Genomic DNA, 18,033 nt, shown 5'->3' with positions numbered 1-18,033 from the left:
CATGCAGCAGCTTAGCTCCCTGAGGTGTAATTTTAAGCTCTTCTCAGATTTAGGAATAATGGTTATACTTGAGCCATTTTTCTCTGGCTTTCCATACTAACCATTAAGTGGAATGTTACATAAGAGTAAGATGAAATGCTTCTTTGTCTTGGCATAGCATTACAGTCTCTGTTTCTTAACCCAGGTCTCTTTATTTTTATCTACATATATAAAGTTCAAATGTAAATTTCAAACAAAGTTGATGTTACTTTTTTCTTAGTTACTCTTCTTTTTTAGCTTGATTGTTGTATGATAGCAGACTTCAATGCTTCTGCAGCTTCCAACTGAATTGTTTGTTTGTAGCATGTTTTAATAATAAAATAAAATATTAAAATTAATATGAATATGAAATTATATGTAGATTAATATAAATATAAATGTAACAAAATTTCCAGAATTTCACTTTTAAGGATACTTTTGAAATAATATTACTTTCAGATAGATTACTCATTTCAGTGGCACACAGAGGCACGATGGTGTTTATGTTATGGCTTAAAAAGTGTTTTGAGAAGAAACTTTCATGGGTTTCTGTTTTTATTCTATTCTTTTGTGGTGGTGCAAGCTACAGATTCCCAAAAGCCTAAGAAAACAGTTAAGAACATACTATGCTAGCAAATACAGGTATTTCAATGCATTAATCATTTCACTCAGCAACTCCAGTAGCGTGTTGATACTTCTGTACTCAAGAGGCTGTGGTCAGTCCCTGGTGACCAAGGACTGTCTGAGGACTGGAACCACAGTCATTTAACAGGAAGTTTATACTGGTTCAGACTGTGCCTTGGAATATTGGGTAGCCTACTGGGGAAAAGGAAACCGCAGGGAAGGCATGAAAACAGCTCTGCATGCCCATTCCAACACATACCACTGCTTCAGTGACCCTACCAGTAGTTTCATAGTGGGCAGAGGTACCAGTGAATGTTACGTAGTGAAGAGTAGTACCTGGAGGTGATGGTACTACTCATCCAGGTTCATAAAGAGCATGGAAAGGGAGTAAAATACACAGTATTTGTTCAAAACACACAAAAAATTGGAATTTCACTACATAATCTCCTTAAATATGGTTGTGTTTGGACGTGGGGTTTTTTTTGCTGCAGTTCCTTTGCTCTTTTTGCTGTCTGTGCTGTGTTCTTTCAGAAGGTTTGTATGTATTTGAATTTTTTGCTGAAAGTGTTGCAGTATGAAACAGGATATTGGTGGTTTAGTTTGAGCAGAAAAATAAGGAGAAGAGAGTAGAAACTGTGTGGAATGAATCTGTGGGAAGCAGATTCCCTTCTTCACTCTACTGGTTTTGAATTTTTTTTTTTTTTGAAAGTACAAGATATCATCTTGAAATTATTTTAACATGGAGTCCACTGTATTGCAGGGAGGAAGAAGTGCTTGTAATCCAATATGACAATAATAGGTGAACCGACAATCATTTACCATGAAATCGTTGCAGATCTGTTTCTTGTAAGGAGGTCAGTTTTGACAGTTATTTATGAACAGTAAATTGGAAACTGTTCATAGTGTAATACAATTATCTCCAATTGTTCATTTTATCTTAAACACCTTTTAACTTTCTTCTTTTCTTTTCGGCAAGTTCAGAGTAGGATCAGTAGTTCTTGAAAGGCTAGCTGCATTGATGCCTGCCTTTGAAGGTTTTGAGGGTTGTTTTTTTTTCCCCCTTTGGAAACAACACTGTATATACATTACAGAAATTAGTCTTGGTTTCTTGAAACGTGTTTGTGTCTTTCTACCCTTTGTTAATATGATTCTCATTTAGAAACAGGAACTGTGAAATGTGCTGAGGAATAAATAGATCTCTTCTAAATAGACATTGTCAGGGAAGAGTAAAGGAAGTGAATTGTGCAAATTCTTAGAACCGAGTAACGTTTATTTCAGAAAAAGGCATACTTCTCAGATCAGAATGGCTTTTGCTTCACAAGTAAGTAAGTTTTTCTCTCTCCTTGTAATAATGGTAATGGGGAAATTTATGATGGTGTTTTCTGCAGGTGGGAGGCTGCAGAAGGTAGCTGTCTGAGTGTATCCACCAGCTTGATGTCAAAATTGGGAAAGCCAGCAGAGTTTTAAGCCTGGGCGGGCACTGCATTGAAGCTTGTGCCATGTGAGTCTGCTTGGCATTATCAGATTAATCTCATTGCCATAGCAGTGTTTTGAACTTGGAAACATGTGGAACTCAACACACACATGGGGAAGATATGCCCTGTAAGGTCTCAGCAGAGGGCTTTATTTAAAGGACTGGAAAGTTCAGTGGGTAATTTTCCATCTAGTCTCCCTCTTTCATCTGAGGGAAGGATAATCAGCAGGTCCACACTGGAAGGGCCAAAGATATCTCTGAAGAGGGTTAATGTCACTCTGAGATCTTAGAAATGGAAGTGAGCACTAGTTTCTCTAGCTGCCATGCTCCGGAGTAATTCCATGTGGGCAACCATTTTACAGGAGCTAACCAAATTCTGAAGATCTTTTGTGTAGTTTGTACACAGGTGCTTTCTTAGGACATTTGAAATCTAGCAGATAACTGTGTATTGAGCTGCAGGATTTTCACTCAGTTCTGGAAGTCTGGGAGCTTTAGCCAGATTTCTGAGTGATTGGCAAGATTTTGTGTGTGTCTTCAGATGGTTGTGAAAGGCCATCTTTGGCCAAAAATTGTAAGCTGCTGTTTCAATGGGTTCAAATGGCAGAAGGAGCAAAGCTTATAAATTATTTTCCTCCCCCTGCCATTTACTGTAGTATTAAACTGTGTATCTGGATATGTGTGTTCTGCCCTTTGGCTAGCATACAGGAATCAAAAGCTGAATATCCTGTTGCCAGACATCATTTCCACTCAAAAGTTACACTTTTCAATAAGCTTAATTTCAGGTAGGTGGTGGCAAAAATTATGTCAGATGGTTCAAAAAAGGGGATTTCAAATGATCCCTAATGATTTTCTTGTTAACTGTTTGCTCTAATAGTTTGCCCCTGCCAACAGAAAGGGTGATCCCACTCAGTAGTGTTGGTGAGATCTTCACCTTCTGCCACAATAACATGCTGTCAGTATAAATGTATTTGCACAAAATTGTATCATATATGGCTTACAGCCACATATATATGTATGTCATTGTTGACTAACAAAGAATCCTTGGTCTCCTTCTTCCAAGGAGTGCAGGATCTACAGTTGTTCAGCCTTGTGACCCTGAGTCATGCAGCTTTATGGCATTTGATTTCCATACCTTTTTAGAGGTGGGTGATAAATATAGTATGGCACTGTCTGAAGTCAGCCTCCTTGTAATTAGTGGTGAGATCTCAGCAACTTCATCCCAGTCTGCAACTAGTCTCCCCTCTATCAGAATGTCCTTTAAGATAAGGTGAAGCAAGCTGTATAAAATATGGTGCAAGCTGTGGAAATGGATGAATTAAGAAGATAGTGGAGAGTGACATTTGGTCGTTTCCCATTTTTTTAAGAAAGATCGTATACTAGTTTTCTATTGTCCCTGGCATGGAAGTTGAGCCATTCATTTTACCTGTATTCAAAAGGCATGTAAGAAGAAATCCTTGAGAAGCCCTATTGCATGTGTATTGACTATCAATTTTTCTTTTCTTTTTTTTTTTTTTTTGTGGCAGATGTAGGTGTGATCGGAAATGAAATGGAATTTTATGGGTGCATAAGTGAGCTCTTTCTGAAGGTAGAGCTAGTCAGTTTTTTACTTTGGGACTCTGAGTTGTGGAGAAAGTGAAAGGCAAAACACTGGGTATCACCTTTGCTCTGTGGTGTTTCATCAGGTGCATAGCTCTCAGTTGACAGTCTGGTACTCACATACTTGGAATGAGTGAAATCAATGACGTCTCCTTTGTTTGTATTTCCAGACCTCCTTTCCTTTGGGTAGACTGACTCCTGGTCATTCTCTCCATATTTATGCTATGTCCAGACCCTGTTATCCCTGTACTTTCTGCAGAGTGCTTCTGTCCACAACAATGAGTAACTAATGGTTGTGTAGATTTTGTGGTAGTTCTAGGAAATGGTGTTTTATGTTGGTGAATAAGGGGAAGTCAGCTTCATGTGGTAGATTGATCGCCTTCAGTTCCTAAGACATTGGATGAAACATGCTTTATGGGTATACTACCGTGGTCTCAGTGTTCATTTAATTAATTAAACTAAATTAACTAAAGAGAGTGCTGAGCCAAGGTTGGCTAGAGGGAAATCTGTAACAGGGTAGACATTTCAGTTCAGTTATTCACTATCAGAACCCAACTAAGGGAAGAAAACCAAACACAAGCATATGTAAAATTAGTGTAAATAACCTCCTTAGCCAAATTAAATTCCTGGTTTTTAGCAGCATAACTCTAAGAAATACAAATGTGTATAGCAGAAGTGTAAAAAGCCATAGAAAGTGAAGCTGTACTTTCTGGTTGCAACAGAAATTATTTGCATATTGATCTTAATTCTTTTAATATGCTTCATTATAATATTTTCAGTAAACTAAAACTACTGAAAATCTCTTCCTGGTAGCTTTTGAAATACTTTGAGTGAAAAAGAGGAAAACCCAAAATTAGTCAGATTACTGCAGTCAAGAAGAATTTTTAAATTTCTGAGAAATAAAACAAATTATACTGAACAGAAGAATGTAGTAAGGGATAATGATGTTGCAACTAAAATGCTCTGCTGAAAATCTTAGGATCTGGCTTTCTGCAATGCATTGGTGAGAATGTGCCATGCTAGATTCCAGTTTGTCTCTTGTTAAAATGAGTGTCAATCACTGTTGTATGGTACCAAACTCTCTCAGTGCTTTGCCTTAAAATCAGCATTATACCCTTTCCATTGCAAACCTTAAATTAGTTGCACAGCCTTCTTCTTCCAGTCCTTAATATGCAATGCCTGATTGCAATAATTCCGTTACATATTGAAAGCTATCTCAATGATCACAAAAAGTTCTGCTTGAAGTGCAGAAACTGAACACTTGCTTTCATGCTTCCTCCTGTATTGCAGAATTTTAGTTTGTAATGACATTTTCAGCCAGCTTTAAAAGCTCAACAGGACTAAATGTGCTTCTTATTGCACTATGCTTTGTCCTCTTAGGTTTGATGAGAGGGAACTTCTACTCTGAATGATTAATGTGTTAAGTGGGGGGGTGGGGGGTTTCAGTATGACTAGAGTTTATTTAAATGATTAGGCTGAGATTCTCAAAGGACCCAAAGAGTTTCTCGAAGAGCAATTTTGAGAACTTCATTCCATTCAAGCAGTCAGCCTAGTGTGCATGTTCCAGGCCTATTCTTCAGATTTCTAAAACTTGCGTTTGAAATTTGAGAAGAGTTCCCACTGATATTTTTAGATTTCATAATAGGAAATTTAATTTCTGGAAAAGTTAGCTTGAGAAAGAATCTCTTACTTGAGATTGAAGAAATGTCCGCTGGCTTGACTGGCTTTCTGCATGTCAGGTGAGATGAAGAGAGAAACAACCAACCCACTAGTAAGAAATGGACCTACTGAAATGCAGAAAACCAAAAATGGGTAATAACTTTTGGATTTCCAGTTTTCTGAACTGTGCTTGCTAAGTGGCATCAGAATTGCGTAGAATTTTTCTATGGCTGTTGTTCCTTTTGGCATAATGGATGAATTTCTTAGAAGTGTTTCATGTCGTTAGTTTCTGGAACATTACAGAATGCAGAAACATTTTTCAGTATTTATTTAGAATAATAATAATGGAAAATATCTCCAGCTAATGTACTGAGAAAGTTGCCATCATCTCAATAATTCCTATAGTTTGCTTTTCCAATGCTGAAATATTAAAAAGACCAATGTTTGGCAGAGGGAGTAAAAATGTTGGTTTCTTTCCTATACTCACCATCGTAAGTCCATAACTCTACTTACTGGTTAAGGTGACTAAAGCTGTATTTAGAGTTTCGAGTTGAGCCACCATATGTCTGAACCAGACATACAAGTATGGTAATGACTTAAACTCACATAAAGCATAAAGAAAGAGTAGTAAGTTGGATAGAAACATGAAGATCATTCTGATTATGTCAATTACTATTTTTTGATTCCTTAAGATCTTACTAACCTGAAGTCGTACAGGAAAATATACTAATAGGAATGTTATTAATAAATACTTAAAGCAAAAAAGGTACTTTTCTTATTTCAATTAACATAATCCCAATTTAGCTTTGTTTTCATTATGTTTGGTATCCATATATATGTTGGTTGTTGGTGATGTTTTCCCTTCTCAGTGCTTTTTCTGTTCATTCTAGTTTTTGAGTTGACATGACAAACCAGCCTGCCTCCCTCTGGTGGTTGAAATCGTGTCTCTGCAGTCGGGAGAGAGCATCTCAGAGATCCCCTTATGGGGAGTACAAATAACGAATAATTTTTTTAAAGTTTAGCGTTACATCATTATCAAAAAAATAACAATACCTTTTCTTTCTGTTATACAGAGTGCAATGTTAGTGGTAAGTTGCTTTTGCTGTCTGAAATCTTGAATTTATGGCAGATATTCACAGCAAGTGTTTTTAAGGAAGGAAAGTAGATGGTCAAAGTAAACAGATATGGACGCAGTAGGATTGAAATCATTTACTGTGGTGAAAAGAGAAAAAATAAGAAAGGAGGAATTTAGGTAAGCAGTATACTAGTGATCATACTAAGTGTGTCACAGAATCACATGTAGACTTAGCTTGGAATTTTTTTCAGCTCAAGAACATTATTTGTTTTTAGAAGTAAATATTTAAAAGTTTGCCTTTCCCAAGACACCATTTTGCTGTAAAATGGAAGAGTTCTGCAATATTTAGATTACAGCTGTGAACTTGAGATATCTGTCTCCTTTTTTCAAGTAATTGCACCAAATCCCAAATGGCAGAAAATGAGAGACTTTTTGTGATTACTTACTGCAAATAATTACAGTTTGGATCTATACGCTATAAAACCACAACTGCCTTCACATGAATGAGGCAAAAATATAAGAAAGCATCCTGGAAGATTGGCATTTCCTTGCTTGTGAGTTCATAATGCTTTTTGTGTATTTTATATAATCTCTTTTACTGGAGTGCCTGCCTTATGTAATGTCTTAGTAATGGAAATGAGGCCATCTGCATGGTAATCAAGGTTGTTCCCTGAAAGACATCCTCTGTCTGCAGCAGAAAATAGATTAAATCAAGACCTTTAAAAGTTTCACAACCTTTTCATCAAGCTGAGAGTGATCTTCCTCAGAAACTCCTCTTTACTTTCCTTAGAGCAGCCCATCTTCCCTGCCTATTGATGTTGTTACCCATCCAGCTTCAAGCATGGACTGTTGCATAGTATTCCTATCAGCTGTATTGCCATTGTTTGTCCCTTTTCATATTCTGCCACTCTTAATTCAGTTCTGCAGTCTAATAAACTCTACCTTCTTTCCTTTGCTTTGCATCATCATTGGGACTGTTTCTTTCCCTTTTATTTTCCCTGCCTGGTACCCAGAGTGTTTATGCATGCTGTCATCTGTTCTGCTGCTAAGTATCAGTAAATCAAAAGGTAGACTTCTGAAAAATGGCAAACCTGTGTCCTAGTATTATTTATTCATTTTATTTCAGTCACTATGCAAATTTACTAGGTGTTTTATGTGAGCAGAGAAAGACAGACTCCTCTGAGTATGCTGTAGTCCAAGGCAACACGGTACAAAGGGGAGCAAAATAGGAAAAAATACATAATACAAACAAATACATCTTTGCTAATAAATATCTGCAATTTTAATTTTGCGTATGATACAGTAGAGTTTTTTATTTCTGAGTTAACATAGTAAGTTTTGTGTTGTGTTGCCAATCTCTGACTGGCATCTCATTTACTCTCGTTAGAAAGATTCTTCAGAAGGTATGACCCTTCTGTTGGATTTTTCACCTCCTCTGTGGGAGATTTCAGTTCAGTTCTCCCTTTTTCTGTGCTTCAAAAATGGGATCAAAACCGTTTCTAGCCCCATGCTTATCAAAGATCAGGGCATTCCATAAATATTTATTAAAAAACATTGGAATAATAGAAGGTCTTTTGTGTATAGTATAGTAGAAAGGTTGTGAGCTCAGTAAGTTACGTGTGCATGCTAGTTCTTGCTATGCAGTAAAAAAAGAAGAAAAAAGAGAACCCTAAGTATTGTAGCATCTTGGGGAACACATACAGCTACAAAAATAAAAAGCCTAGGAACTGGAAAATATTTTCAATGCATTTTTGGGGTCAGCCATCTTTTTCTCTAAAATATGAAGTTGCCAACAGTTCTTTGAAAGATTTGCACTGTATCTTGCCTTCCAAGGCTTTGCTTCATTTGGAGCTAACACTGTCACCCCCCTGAAATAGCAAAGCTATTTGGGGATACTTGTTCAGCAAATATTCACCCAATGTCTAATTTGCCTAGAGCATGCTGCCCTATGATACTACCCACTGACATGCCCAAATGCTAGCTGTTTATCTTTGATATCCTCACTTGGAGAAAGAGCTTTTTTCCCCTCTCCTCTTTTTCTGTCATCCACTTGGGATTAGAATAGTGGTATCGCCACTGTTGGGAATTATTCAGCAGGTGTAAACTTGACATTGTCATCAACATGCCTACAGCATCCACAGGTGGAGAAGAGATGAAAGAAAAGTAAGTGAAAATCATATGTTCTGGATGTATTTGGTAGCACTTGCAGCAGCCTCATATTGTCTCTGGATGGGGAATGAGGCAAAGGCTATAGTAGGTCTCTAGCTCCTTCAGTCATTCTTAGCAAGCTGGGGGACTTTGTACTCTGTCTTAATGTATAATAATTAAAAGCAGATTTCTTTTCTCATGTGTATATAGTATCTTCCATTGTACCTGTTTTAAAAAGGGAGGTGAGAGGAATCTTGTATCATGCCTGCTCTTTGATTTTTCTTAGCATTTCAGGATATATTGCAAGAGTTATGTATGTATGCAAGTGCATGGACACAGATTTATATCACACATGCTTTCATTTTAATTAATTAATTTTAAGGCTTTAATGAAGTAACCAGCAGATAGTGATAAGCTGGCACTTGCTTATTTGGAGGCATGGTACCTACTTATTTCTGCAACTGCTAAGTGGTGCTGCCACCAAATAAAACCGTACGTGGCATCTTCAGTATGATCTCTCTGACAGTGGTACTGATCCATGCACAGAAGATACACAGCCAGCAGAATGTTGTTTTGCATTCTTCCCTGTCATTTCTTGTGTATGCCTGACATGGGCTGGGCACTTTATGGTCAAATTGGCTTAACCTGATACCATGTGTTAAAAGCATTATTAACACTGATATATTAACATTATTTAATAACATTGCTGGTACGTCATGGACTTTGGAACTGAGAAGAAAGTTACATAGAAATTCTACATTTTTAACTATATGTGCATTTAACTTTGTCCTGTTTTTATCTTGCCTGCAACAGTAGTATCTAAAATTTAGGATATTTGGATTCCCTATATCAAAAGGATTTTTCTAGAAAGTGAAAATATGCCCGTGTGCTGATGAGCATAGAGAATGTGTATGCAAGTGTTCTCCTAGCTGAAATATAAATAAAGTAACTCAGAAACCCAAATATAGCTCAGCTTGGATTTCTTGATAACAGATCATCCTTGGTTTGAGTTTAAAAGTGTTTCACATTCTGATGTGATTTACTGGGTACATTTGCCTTTATTCCTGTGACAGAAGTGGTTGGCCTGATATTTGCATGAACTCCGGCAGGCTCATAAGTGGAACTTTTGCTCATGTATTCAGTAGAGAAGAAACAGTGAACACTGTAACGTTTAAAAACTTCTTGGCTATAACAAATTAGATGGCATTTATGTTTGTGTTTGTTATGACTGACTCAAAAGCCTATTTGCAGCAAAGGAATCTGATTTTAGTAAATCAATATATAAAGCCTTTGATATTTTAAAAAACCCAGCTAGCTGTAACTTCAGTGTTGGTATTTCAAGGCCTCTCACTGATATTTTAGAAGTTTGTGGTTGTTTGAGCTTCCTTTCCAGGCCCTGGGGAAATAAGAAAATGGTAAATCAAAGCCCGGATCACTGTTTGCATTTATTTTACTTCTCATTATGACATGTATGCAAACATTTAAAAGAAATAAGGAAAAGGTATAATCATGATAAAATCCCTTTTATAGAACAAAGGGGAATACATTTCTAGTCTAATTTATTACACTTCTCCTTCATACTATAAACTCAATTGAGTGCCTCATTAGGTTTGACAGTTCACTTATACTTCTAATTCAGTGATAGTACTGCTTAAAATAATTACTGGCTCTTGAAGGATAATCCAAGAAAATAAATGGAAAGTATTTTTTCTGATCTGAAATGTGTCTTAATTTCTTGTGCTTTTCCTTTCCAAAGGAGGAAATTTTAAAAGTACAAATTGCAGTCGAGTACTTAACTGCCATAAAAAGTCATCGTGTTGCCTTTGGAAAGAATCTTCCATTTGCAGTTTCTGTCTTCTTTCTGCTTTACTTGCCTGTGACAACCAAAATCCAGAGTATGATTGAGGATGTACAATTAAACAAAACTATTTAATAACATTCAGTGAAATCTAAGTGACGCTTTTTTCAGCTTGGATGCATCCTTTAGCGTAATTGTTAGAGCGAGAAAAAAAATCTCTTATTTTAGATATTGGAAAAAAGTTTTATAACTGTCACCCTAAATCTGGATGCTTTAGTCCCCATATTAAACTGAGATGCTCTCAAGGCTATCTTTTTTCACTGCTGTACTCATGAGAGAGATTCTTCATCAAGCTTCTCAGCTGGCATGAAGAAGCTTTGCCTATTATATTGAAGTTAACAGAGGAATGACGTTATGCCAGTTGAGGACTGAGGTACAAGATTTTAGCCACCAGAGCTGGGATGGTAAAAGCATCCCACAGAAGGTAACCTAAACTTTCACAGTCTATTGATCATCTGACTTGTACTTCTGATGTTACTAGTTATTCTTAAAATTTCCTCTCACTCCTGCAGTCTGCTGTGCAGGTCTTGCCAGAAAGCGGCAAGATGCCTCTCCTCTGGGGATCGGACTCCAGATTAGGCCATTTTTCTGCAAGTTTGAACATTGAACAATTGCTGTAGTAGTTTTCATGCCACACTCCATCCTCTTTAGTCATGGTTATTCAAAACCACATCGCTCGCTTAATTTCCCAGCTTCCTCACAACAGACACATTGCTTCTCTATTAGCTCTTTACTTACACTGTGGCCTCACTGCTGCCATATCAGTATGCCAGGGCTGCTCTTGGATTACAGAGTGAGCAACACTTCTGTAATGCTGCTTCTCAGCGTGGAAAGCTCGGAATTTTTAATTCCTTTTTCTGTGCTCCATCTCTGGTCAGCCATTCATGTCTTATTGCCTGACCAGTCCTTTTCTTCTCCATCTCCTGCCAGTTACTTTGTGTCTCACCTGCCTACCAAAGTTTCACTCCTACCCTCTGTTCCTTATTCCTGCAACTTTCAGCCTCCTACAGTATTTATTTTTTTCAGTTTTTTTCCAAAATCTTTTCCATCTGTGTTCAAAGACACTGCTAGGGCTTTTCAGGTATTGGTGCTTTTCAAGTCCTGAATGAGATGGCACATAAATCTGGAGAATTCTTTAATTCCAGGTTTAAACTGGAGAGTAAATTTAAAGTATTATCTTTATTGGGGTGGGAGAGTATTTTCCACTCTTTCAACCATTTAGAGTTCTTTTCTGTAAATTCCTTAGTGTTCTGATTATATCATGATTGACTGATGGCTAATCATGCGAAAAGGAAGGTTTTGAAGAGGCCAAATGGAGACAGGTTTTTTTTTACAGTAAAACGTGCAGAACTGTTCTGGTTTGTTTTCATTTTATGAAAAGCATATGAAAACTATGAAAAGTACTGTACCAGTTGAGAATAACTTTAGGTGGGCTCTGTCTTGCAGAAAAGAGTTCAAAAGTGTACCACTAGTATAAACAGTTCTCCCATTCTGTATTTTCTTTCACTTTCAGCTCTTCACTGAGTTGATGTCTGGGGTAAGGTGTGGCCATTTCTTGGCAGAATTATTTTCTAGATTTTACTTTGTTTGGTGTGTTTTCGGGAATATGCATTTATTGCCAATTACTGAAATTGCCGGTTGAAGGAGCTTGTCATCTGTCTCTTGTCACATGTTATTTCAATTTAGCATTTCAACTTTTGTAGTCCTCCTTGCTCACTTTGTAAACCTGAATTGCTTCTCCAGTAAGATGCTGCCTTGGATGACCAAGGCAGGAGGAAGAGCCTCACCGGCTTCATGCCTTGTTCCTGTCTCCAGCCTTCCTTACTATCCCAGCCCAACAGCGTAACCGAGAAATTCCTTTGGGAAAAGGTTAGCTTGAATCCCTGCAGCCACAGCAAATTCAGACAGTTCCTCTAATGTAAGAACCACATATGTACTGGAAGAGATGTTCTGGTAAGTGGGTTTACTAGAATTCTTCTTCACTGCTTCTCAGTAAAGAATGGCAACTGTTCCGCTGAGGGGAGTGTACCTTGTTTAAGTTCCTGTTTTTAAAGATGGCATAAATGTCTGCCAAGAAGGGTAACTGCCAACAGAAAAGAAGATTACCCATCTTGAGACACGATGGCAAGAAAGTGGGCTGGTTTATCTTCTGATATTTTCCTTTAGCACTCGTGAGTTGGAAAATTTGTGTGTTCTAATACACTGGAAATGAAAACTAGTCGCAAGAAACAAAGCTTGAAATGCCATCTCTTAGTGGAAGACTCAGTTTTTCAGTGATTCCCATTTTAAGGAATGGTTTCAAAAAGTGAAGCCTCAGGATTAAAACAAGCTCTTTTACCTCTTTTTTATATGCGCTCCAGGCATCTAAATCTACTCAGCAAGCATGCCATTTTGCAAGTATCTTATTTTCTCTCCACAGAATGTCAGAAGCACTGCAGAAAGTGCCATCTATGGAATATAATTGATATGGACGCTCTTCTGACAACTATTGTTGTTGTTATGTTTCAAGATAAAAGCAATTGAGTATTTATAGGAAAAGTAAATGTATATGCCATTTGCAGTGTGTTGTAGCTGATAATTAAATATTTTTCTACTCAATTTTTGGCATGCTTCCTGGAATCACCAAGCTTTCAGTAACGTTTTTAGTTAGTATTCTGCAGCCTACTGTTCTATTCACCACAGCTGACATGAGCTCAGAGAGTTTGTCTTTATTTAACCTTAGAGAAAAATCCCAGGCTTGCTCTGTAGTCGGCAGAGCTGTTGGGAAGGATCTGCTCCAGACCGCAGTGGGGAGAGGGTGGGCAGGGTCCCGCTCTGAATCATGCCTGCTACAGCCTCACTCCATTGGTGATACTGGAAATCCTGCAAAACAAGGCTCCTTAAAGTGAAGTTACCCTTTTTCAAGCTCTGATTAATATTTTCTTTCATGCTTCATCCTTTTCCTTCTTTGGCTAACATCTTGATGATGACTACTGTTGTTGAAGTCCTATATCCCACTGCTTCTTGTCATATTTGGAAGCTGGGGGCACTGATTAGACTTAGAAAAGTTCCTTTTCTACCTGAAAAATACATATATCTGTGTAGAGGGGGTGAAAAAACATACAAAGCCCTGATGAGAATAAACATTCTGGATTGCCTTTGCTCTTTTGAGACTGAAAATTGTGTTGGGGTGGCAGGGGTTGGGGAAGATGCTCCAGCTAAAAGTCAAAGCTTTTAAAGACACTGATTCTGATTCTCTGCTCCATTACACACTTTTCACACTGATGTAGCCCCACAGGGCTGCTTTGTCTCTTTCTTGTCAGCTGGTAACAAGTAAGGAGAATGTAAATGGCCTGTGGCATTAGTACTGCCTAACAGACAGTACCAAGCCCTTCAGTTTGGTGATTTTATAGTTACTTGTTTAGAATAATTTTGTTGATGAGGTTGACTATTATCCAGCTAACATTCAGCTATTACAGTTTTAAGACAATAATTACCCCCAAAATTTAGTATAACTATGTCAGCAGTTATTAGTAGTATTGGCAGTAACCTCAATGTTAGTAATATCTATTCCAGGAAATACATGCTTGTCTTTATTTGTCAGTAAACATTGGCATTTAAATGACATGAAAGATTATGTATTGATTTCTATGGATTCAAGTATCTAGAACTACCCTAATGTTTATTTTCCCCCACATTAAGGAATGAGGTAAAGTTGAGCTTGATGGAGTAGATATTCCAGCGCTAGATATATTGTTTGAATGTGTGAAAATCCTTGAAAATGTGTATCTTATCAAATTGAGCCTGATTTCAGTTGTACATTGTCATACTAATTACTATACAACTAAACAGCTGTATAGTTGTACTAATAGTGGAAGAAAATTTCCATTGCTAGAAAAATATGAAGGCCTCCTTTCTCACAAAAGTGCTCTGAAAATGAAGTGGGATGCTCGTCAGAGCTAGGATGTATAATCAGACTGAATCACCCTGCAGACCTGTGGGGATTGATTGGCAGCCAGTATCTGCAAAATAAACTGCAGGGTTCAGTTTGCAACTACTATTGTGAACCAAACCCTGCAGGGTTCAGTTTGCAAACACTATTGCGAACCAGACCCTGCAGGGTTTGCCGAGCTCCGGTTACTATTATTGCTCCTAGTAAGGCTTATTACCCTGTCACAGAAGATGTAAGAAAATCCATCTCTCCACTTCAAACATGATAAGCCTTTGTCACCTACAATGCAATTAATGTTAAAAATAGAAAAGCACTGATGATAAGATTGTGACTTGCAGGGAATGAGCCATTGTCCAAGTACCAGAGACCTATCTGGAGGGCCAGTCAGCCTACACGGTTTGCTGTCAGTTTGCTGATTGCCATTTCTGTCTGAGTTTGATGAAATATTCATGTCTTTGCTCTGCTCTCTGCAAGAACTATTGATTTCTTGTATAAACGTGGCTATATTTAGTCTAGACAAATGGAATGTGGATTGCTGCTGAATAAATGGGATGAAAGGCTGGGGGTTTGCCTGTCCGTTTGTCTTGGTCTGTGGCAATTATTTATAATCAAGAGTAGTTTTTGTAAGTTGAAGGTTATTTTTTATAATTTAGTGATTAGTCTCAGAACAAAAATAAGCACTTAGACACAGTTTTTCTGTTGGGATAGCAGGTTAAGAAGGCAAATTATGGTCTGAGGTTTACAATCACAGTTGCTAGGATTTTTTTAAAAAAAAGACTCAGAAAATTGTATTTTTCCAGAATTTTGAGAAGAAAAGAGTTTGATCAGTGGAATAGATTTAGTGCCTCATCTCTCCTTTTTAGAAAACATATTACTAGTAGATTTGATTCTATGGTTAGAATTCAGTTCTCTCCATTTGCTGCAGTTTCAACTTTTGCTGCTTCAATTTTACTGTTCCTGCTTGCTACAATATTTCTGTTTCATTTTGGTTTTCTCCGTGAAAACAAATACAGCTGTAGCAAAGCAAAAGGAGAAAATATGCTTAAAGTCTTGTTCCTTGGCAATTTCTGACAGCATGTTTGTTTTCAGTTAATAATCTTATTTTCCAATGAAGATAGTGGAACACTAGGAACAGGAGTGCATGTGTTTGTGTTCCACTGTCCTCTCGTGGATGGAATCAGAACTGCTGAGCCCAAGCAGAGACCCTCAGCTGCTGTTTGTTTTCCTTTTCTAGAAATGCTACTTCCTAGGGTTTTGTTCTTTTGAAATAGATAAAGGTACACTATGTCTCCACTTAATGTGAAAATCTGAGCTTTACAAGTACTGTAGTGAAAATCATCAAATCTCTTTCTTCTGCTTCTTTCTAGACCTTTCAATTTAAATAAGGAGATAGAAAACCTCAGGATTCTTCAATAAATACTTTAAGGTTGGATTAACAACATAAACCATTGCTGCAACAAAGTAGAACATATCAAGATTTTAATTTTTTTGTGAGCCATATATAGTGTATTATGTATAATCCAGTTAAAGCATGGCGGTCACTTTTGGAAAAGCTGTACTAAAACTTTTCGGTTTGTGTGTCAAATAATTTCCCTGTAATTTTGTATGCGTTATTCCTATGTGTTTGCCAGGTACGTTTACATGCAGTAGCTAAGTAGCATTGCATAGCTGTTCATGTGTAACACCATCCTCAGAAAATTTACACGCTAGCTTTGGAAAATCGCTTGCAGTGCAGTGGGAACTGGAAGTCCATCTTACACTGAAGAAGTGCCCAGAGTGTTTATTGTGGAGCATTAATAGTGCCTAGGATATTGTCACTAAATATTGCTCCAGTAGGCTGTGACATGGTTTTAGAACTGGGTTGCTTGTTAGTCTATTTAGCAGAATGTTAATCTGGGAGTATTTTTGCAGAGAATGGAAAGAAAGTGATAAAATAATCTGTAAAATCTCCAGCTGCTAGTAGGAATGTCTGAAGTCTGCATACAGCATAGACTGCATTAGTATTTTGTTAGGTCTGCACATTGAAGCAGTCCTTGAGTGAAATTGGTCTTTTTCCCAGCAGAAATGGTCTCTGTTCTCCTTCTCCAGTTATATTTTATATATATACATTTTGTTGTTTTCTTCCCACAGTGGATGTAAAGTCAGAGGTTCCCGTGGGACTAGAGCCTATCTCACCATTAGACTTGCGAACTGATCTCAGGATGATGGTTCCCATGGTGGACCCAATTATGCGTGAAAAGCAGCTACAGCAGGAACTACTTCTGATCCAGCAGCAGCAGCAAATTCAGAAACAACTGCTGATTGCAGAGTTTCAGAAGCAGCATGAAAACCTGACCCGCCAGCATCAGGCCCAGCTCCAGGAACACATAAAGGTAGCAACATTTTTTCATTTATTCCTCATTTTATCTGCAAGCTCAATGTGCTTAGGTAGACATGAAAAGTGAGCGTGCCTGAACAGTTTGCTGTGACTGAAAGGTGGTGTCTGAGTGCTTATTTCTTTGTATCTGGGTGATACAAGCCTTTTTAAGCAAAACTGCTAGCACCTACCAGCAAGTTGCTCACAGCAAACCAAGGCAGTACTATGAGAATCCTCAAGCTACTGAAGCCACCACATCCACAGAAAATCAAACTGCCTATTTTAAAATGCTGGATTTTCAGCCAGACTTCAATATGGCTGTCTGTTCTGTATGTGCAGGTTTGAGTATATTAGAAGACTTCTTTTTCGGGCTGCTGTTTGAGTTTGTGCCCACAAATCAAATTGATAGGCAAGTGCATAATATTTGCATTTGTAAAATGGAGGCGGGCCCTGAAAGTGTGGTGTTTTCACTCCTCTCTAAGCTGCCTCGTCTAATGTAAAAATAAAATGATTTATCGGATTACATGCACTACAGTAGGATTGCTATAATGGATTTTGACTGGGAATTTATGATCTTGCCTTTCTTTTCATTTTTTCCTTCTGATCTACTTGCCATTATGCTACTGTGCTAAGCTTCCGCTTGATGGAGCTGACAAATGCAGCGGAGCACGGTAGCCAGAGTTGGTGATGCGCTGGCAAAGAACCCTGTGCAATTTCCAGGCGTTTTTGCCAAAAGAGAAGGAAGTGAAACCAGAGCAGCGAGCTGCTACCTGACATTAGAGTTCATTTTAGTGACAGCCAGTAACAACTTATCCCCCTTAAAAGGCTGGGGAGAGGTGCATAAGAGATGAAAAGTATATGCACAAAAGCAAGCACTGATAGTTATTCAAGGGGGTTGTTTTAGCCAGGACTGACCTGTGCAAGCTGCACTTTCTCATGTCTTTTTGTTCTGTGCAAGTTACAACAGGAACTCCTAGCCATTAAACAACAGCAAGAACTCCTTGAAAAAGAGCAGAAACTGGAGCAGCAGAGACAAGAGCAGGAACTGGAGAGGCATCGCAGGGAACAGCAGCTTCCTCCCCTCCGAGGCAAAGAAAGAGGCCGAGAAAGTAAGAGCCAATGTACCATGAATCCTAATAAGAAATTAATCTATTCCCCTTTGCCTTCTCGCAGCCAAAATGGACAATGAACAGGAACCTGAAACAAGCCTATTACTGTATGAAATACTCAATTAGAGAAGTCAGGGCTGTGTCTGCAGAAAAGCAGGGCCACCTGATGCACCCACAGAAACGTA

The 18,033-nt window shown here is 38.0% G+C and overlaps 1 protein-coding gene across 3 annotated transcripts in view; it reads left to right on the top strand.

Annotated features, from left to right (window-relative positions):
• Positions 1-18,033, top strand: part of HDAC9 (histone deacetylase 9) — a 485,158-nt gene that overhangs the window by 237,488 nt on the left and 229,637 nt on the right. For 2 of the 3 annotated variants that reach the window (XM_055803475.1, XM_055803473.1), the window contains exons 4-5: positions 16,514-16,755; positions 17,698-17,848. In XM_055803475.1, coding sequence (XP_055659450.1) covers positions 16,514-16,755; positions 17,698-17,848 — 393 coding nt within the window. The remainder of the gene's footprint in view (positions 1-16,513; positions 16,756-17,697; positions 17,849-18,033) is intronic. The other variant, XM_055803474.1, reaches the window with a different exon arrangement.

This window comes from Falco peregrinus, chromosome 5 (assembly GCF_023634155.1).
Source record: "Falco peregrinus isolate bFalPer1 chromosome 5, bFalPer1.pri, whole genome shotgun sequence".
Lineage (NCBI taxonomy): Eukaryota > Metazoa > Chordata > Aves > Falconiformes > Falconidae > Falco > Falco peregrinus.
The sequence above is the reverse complement of the archived record's forward strand: the minus strand, read 5'-3'. Positions and strand labels throughout refer to the sequence as shown.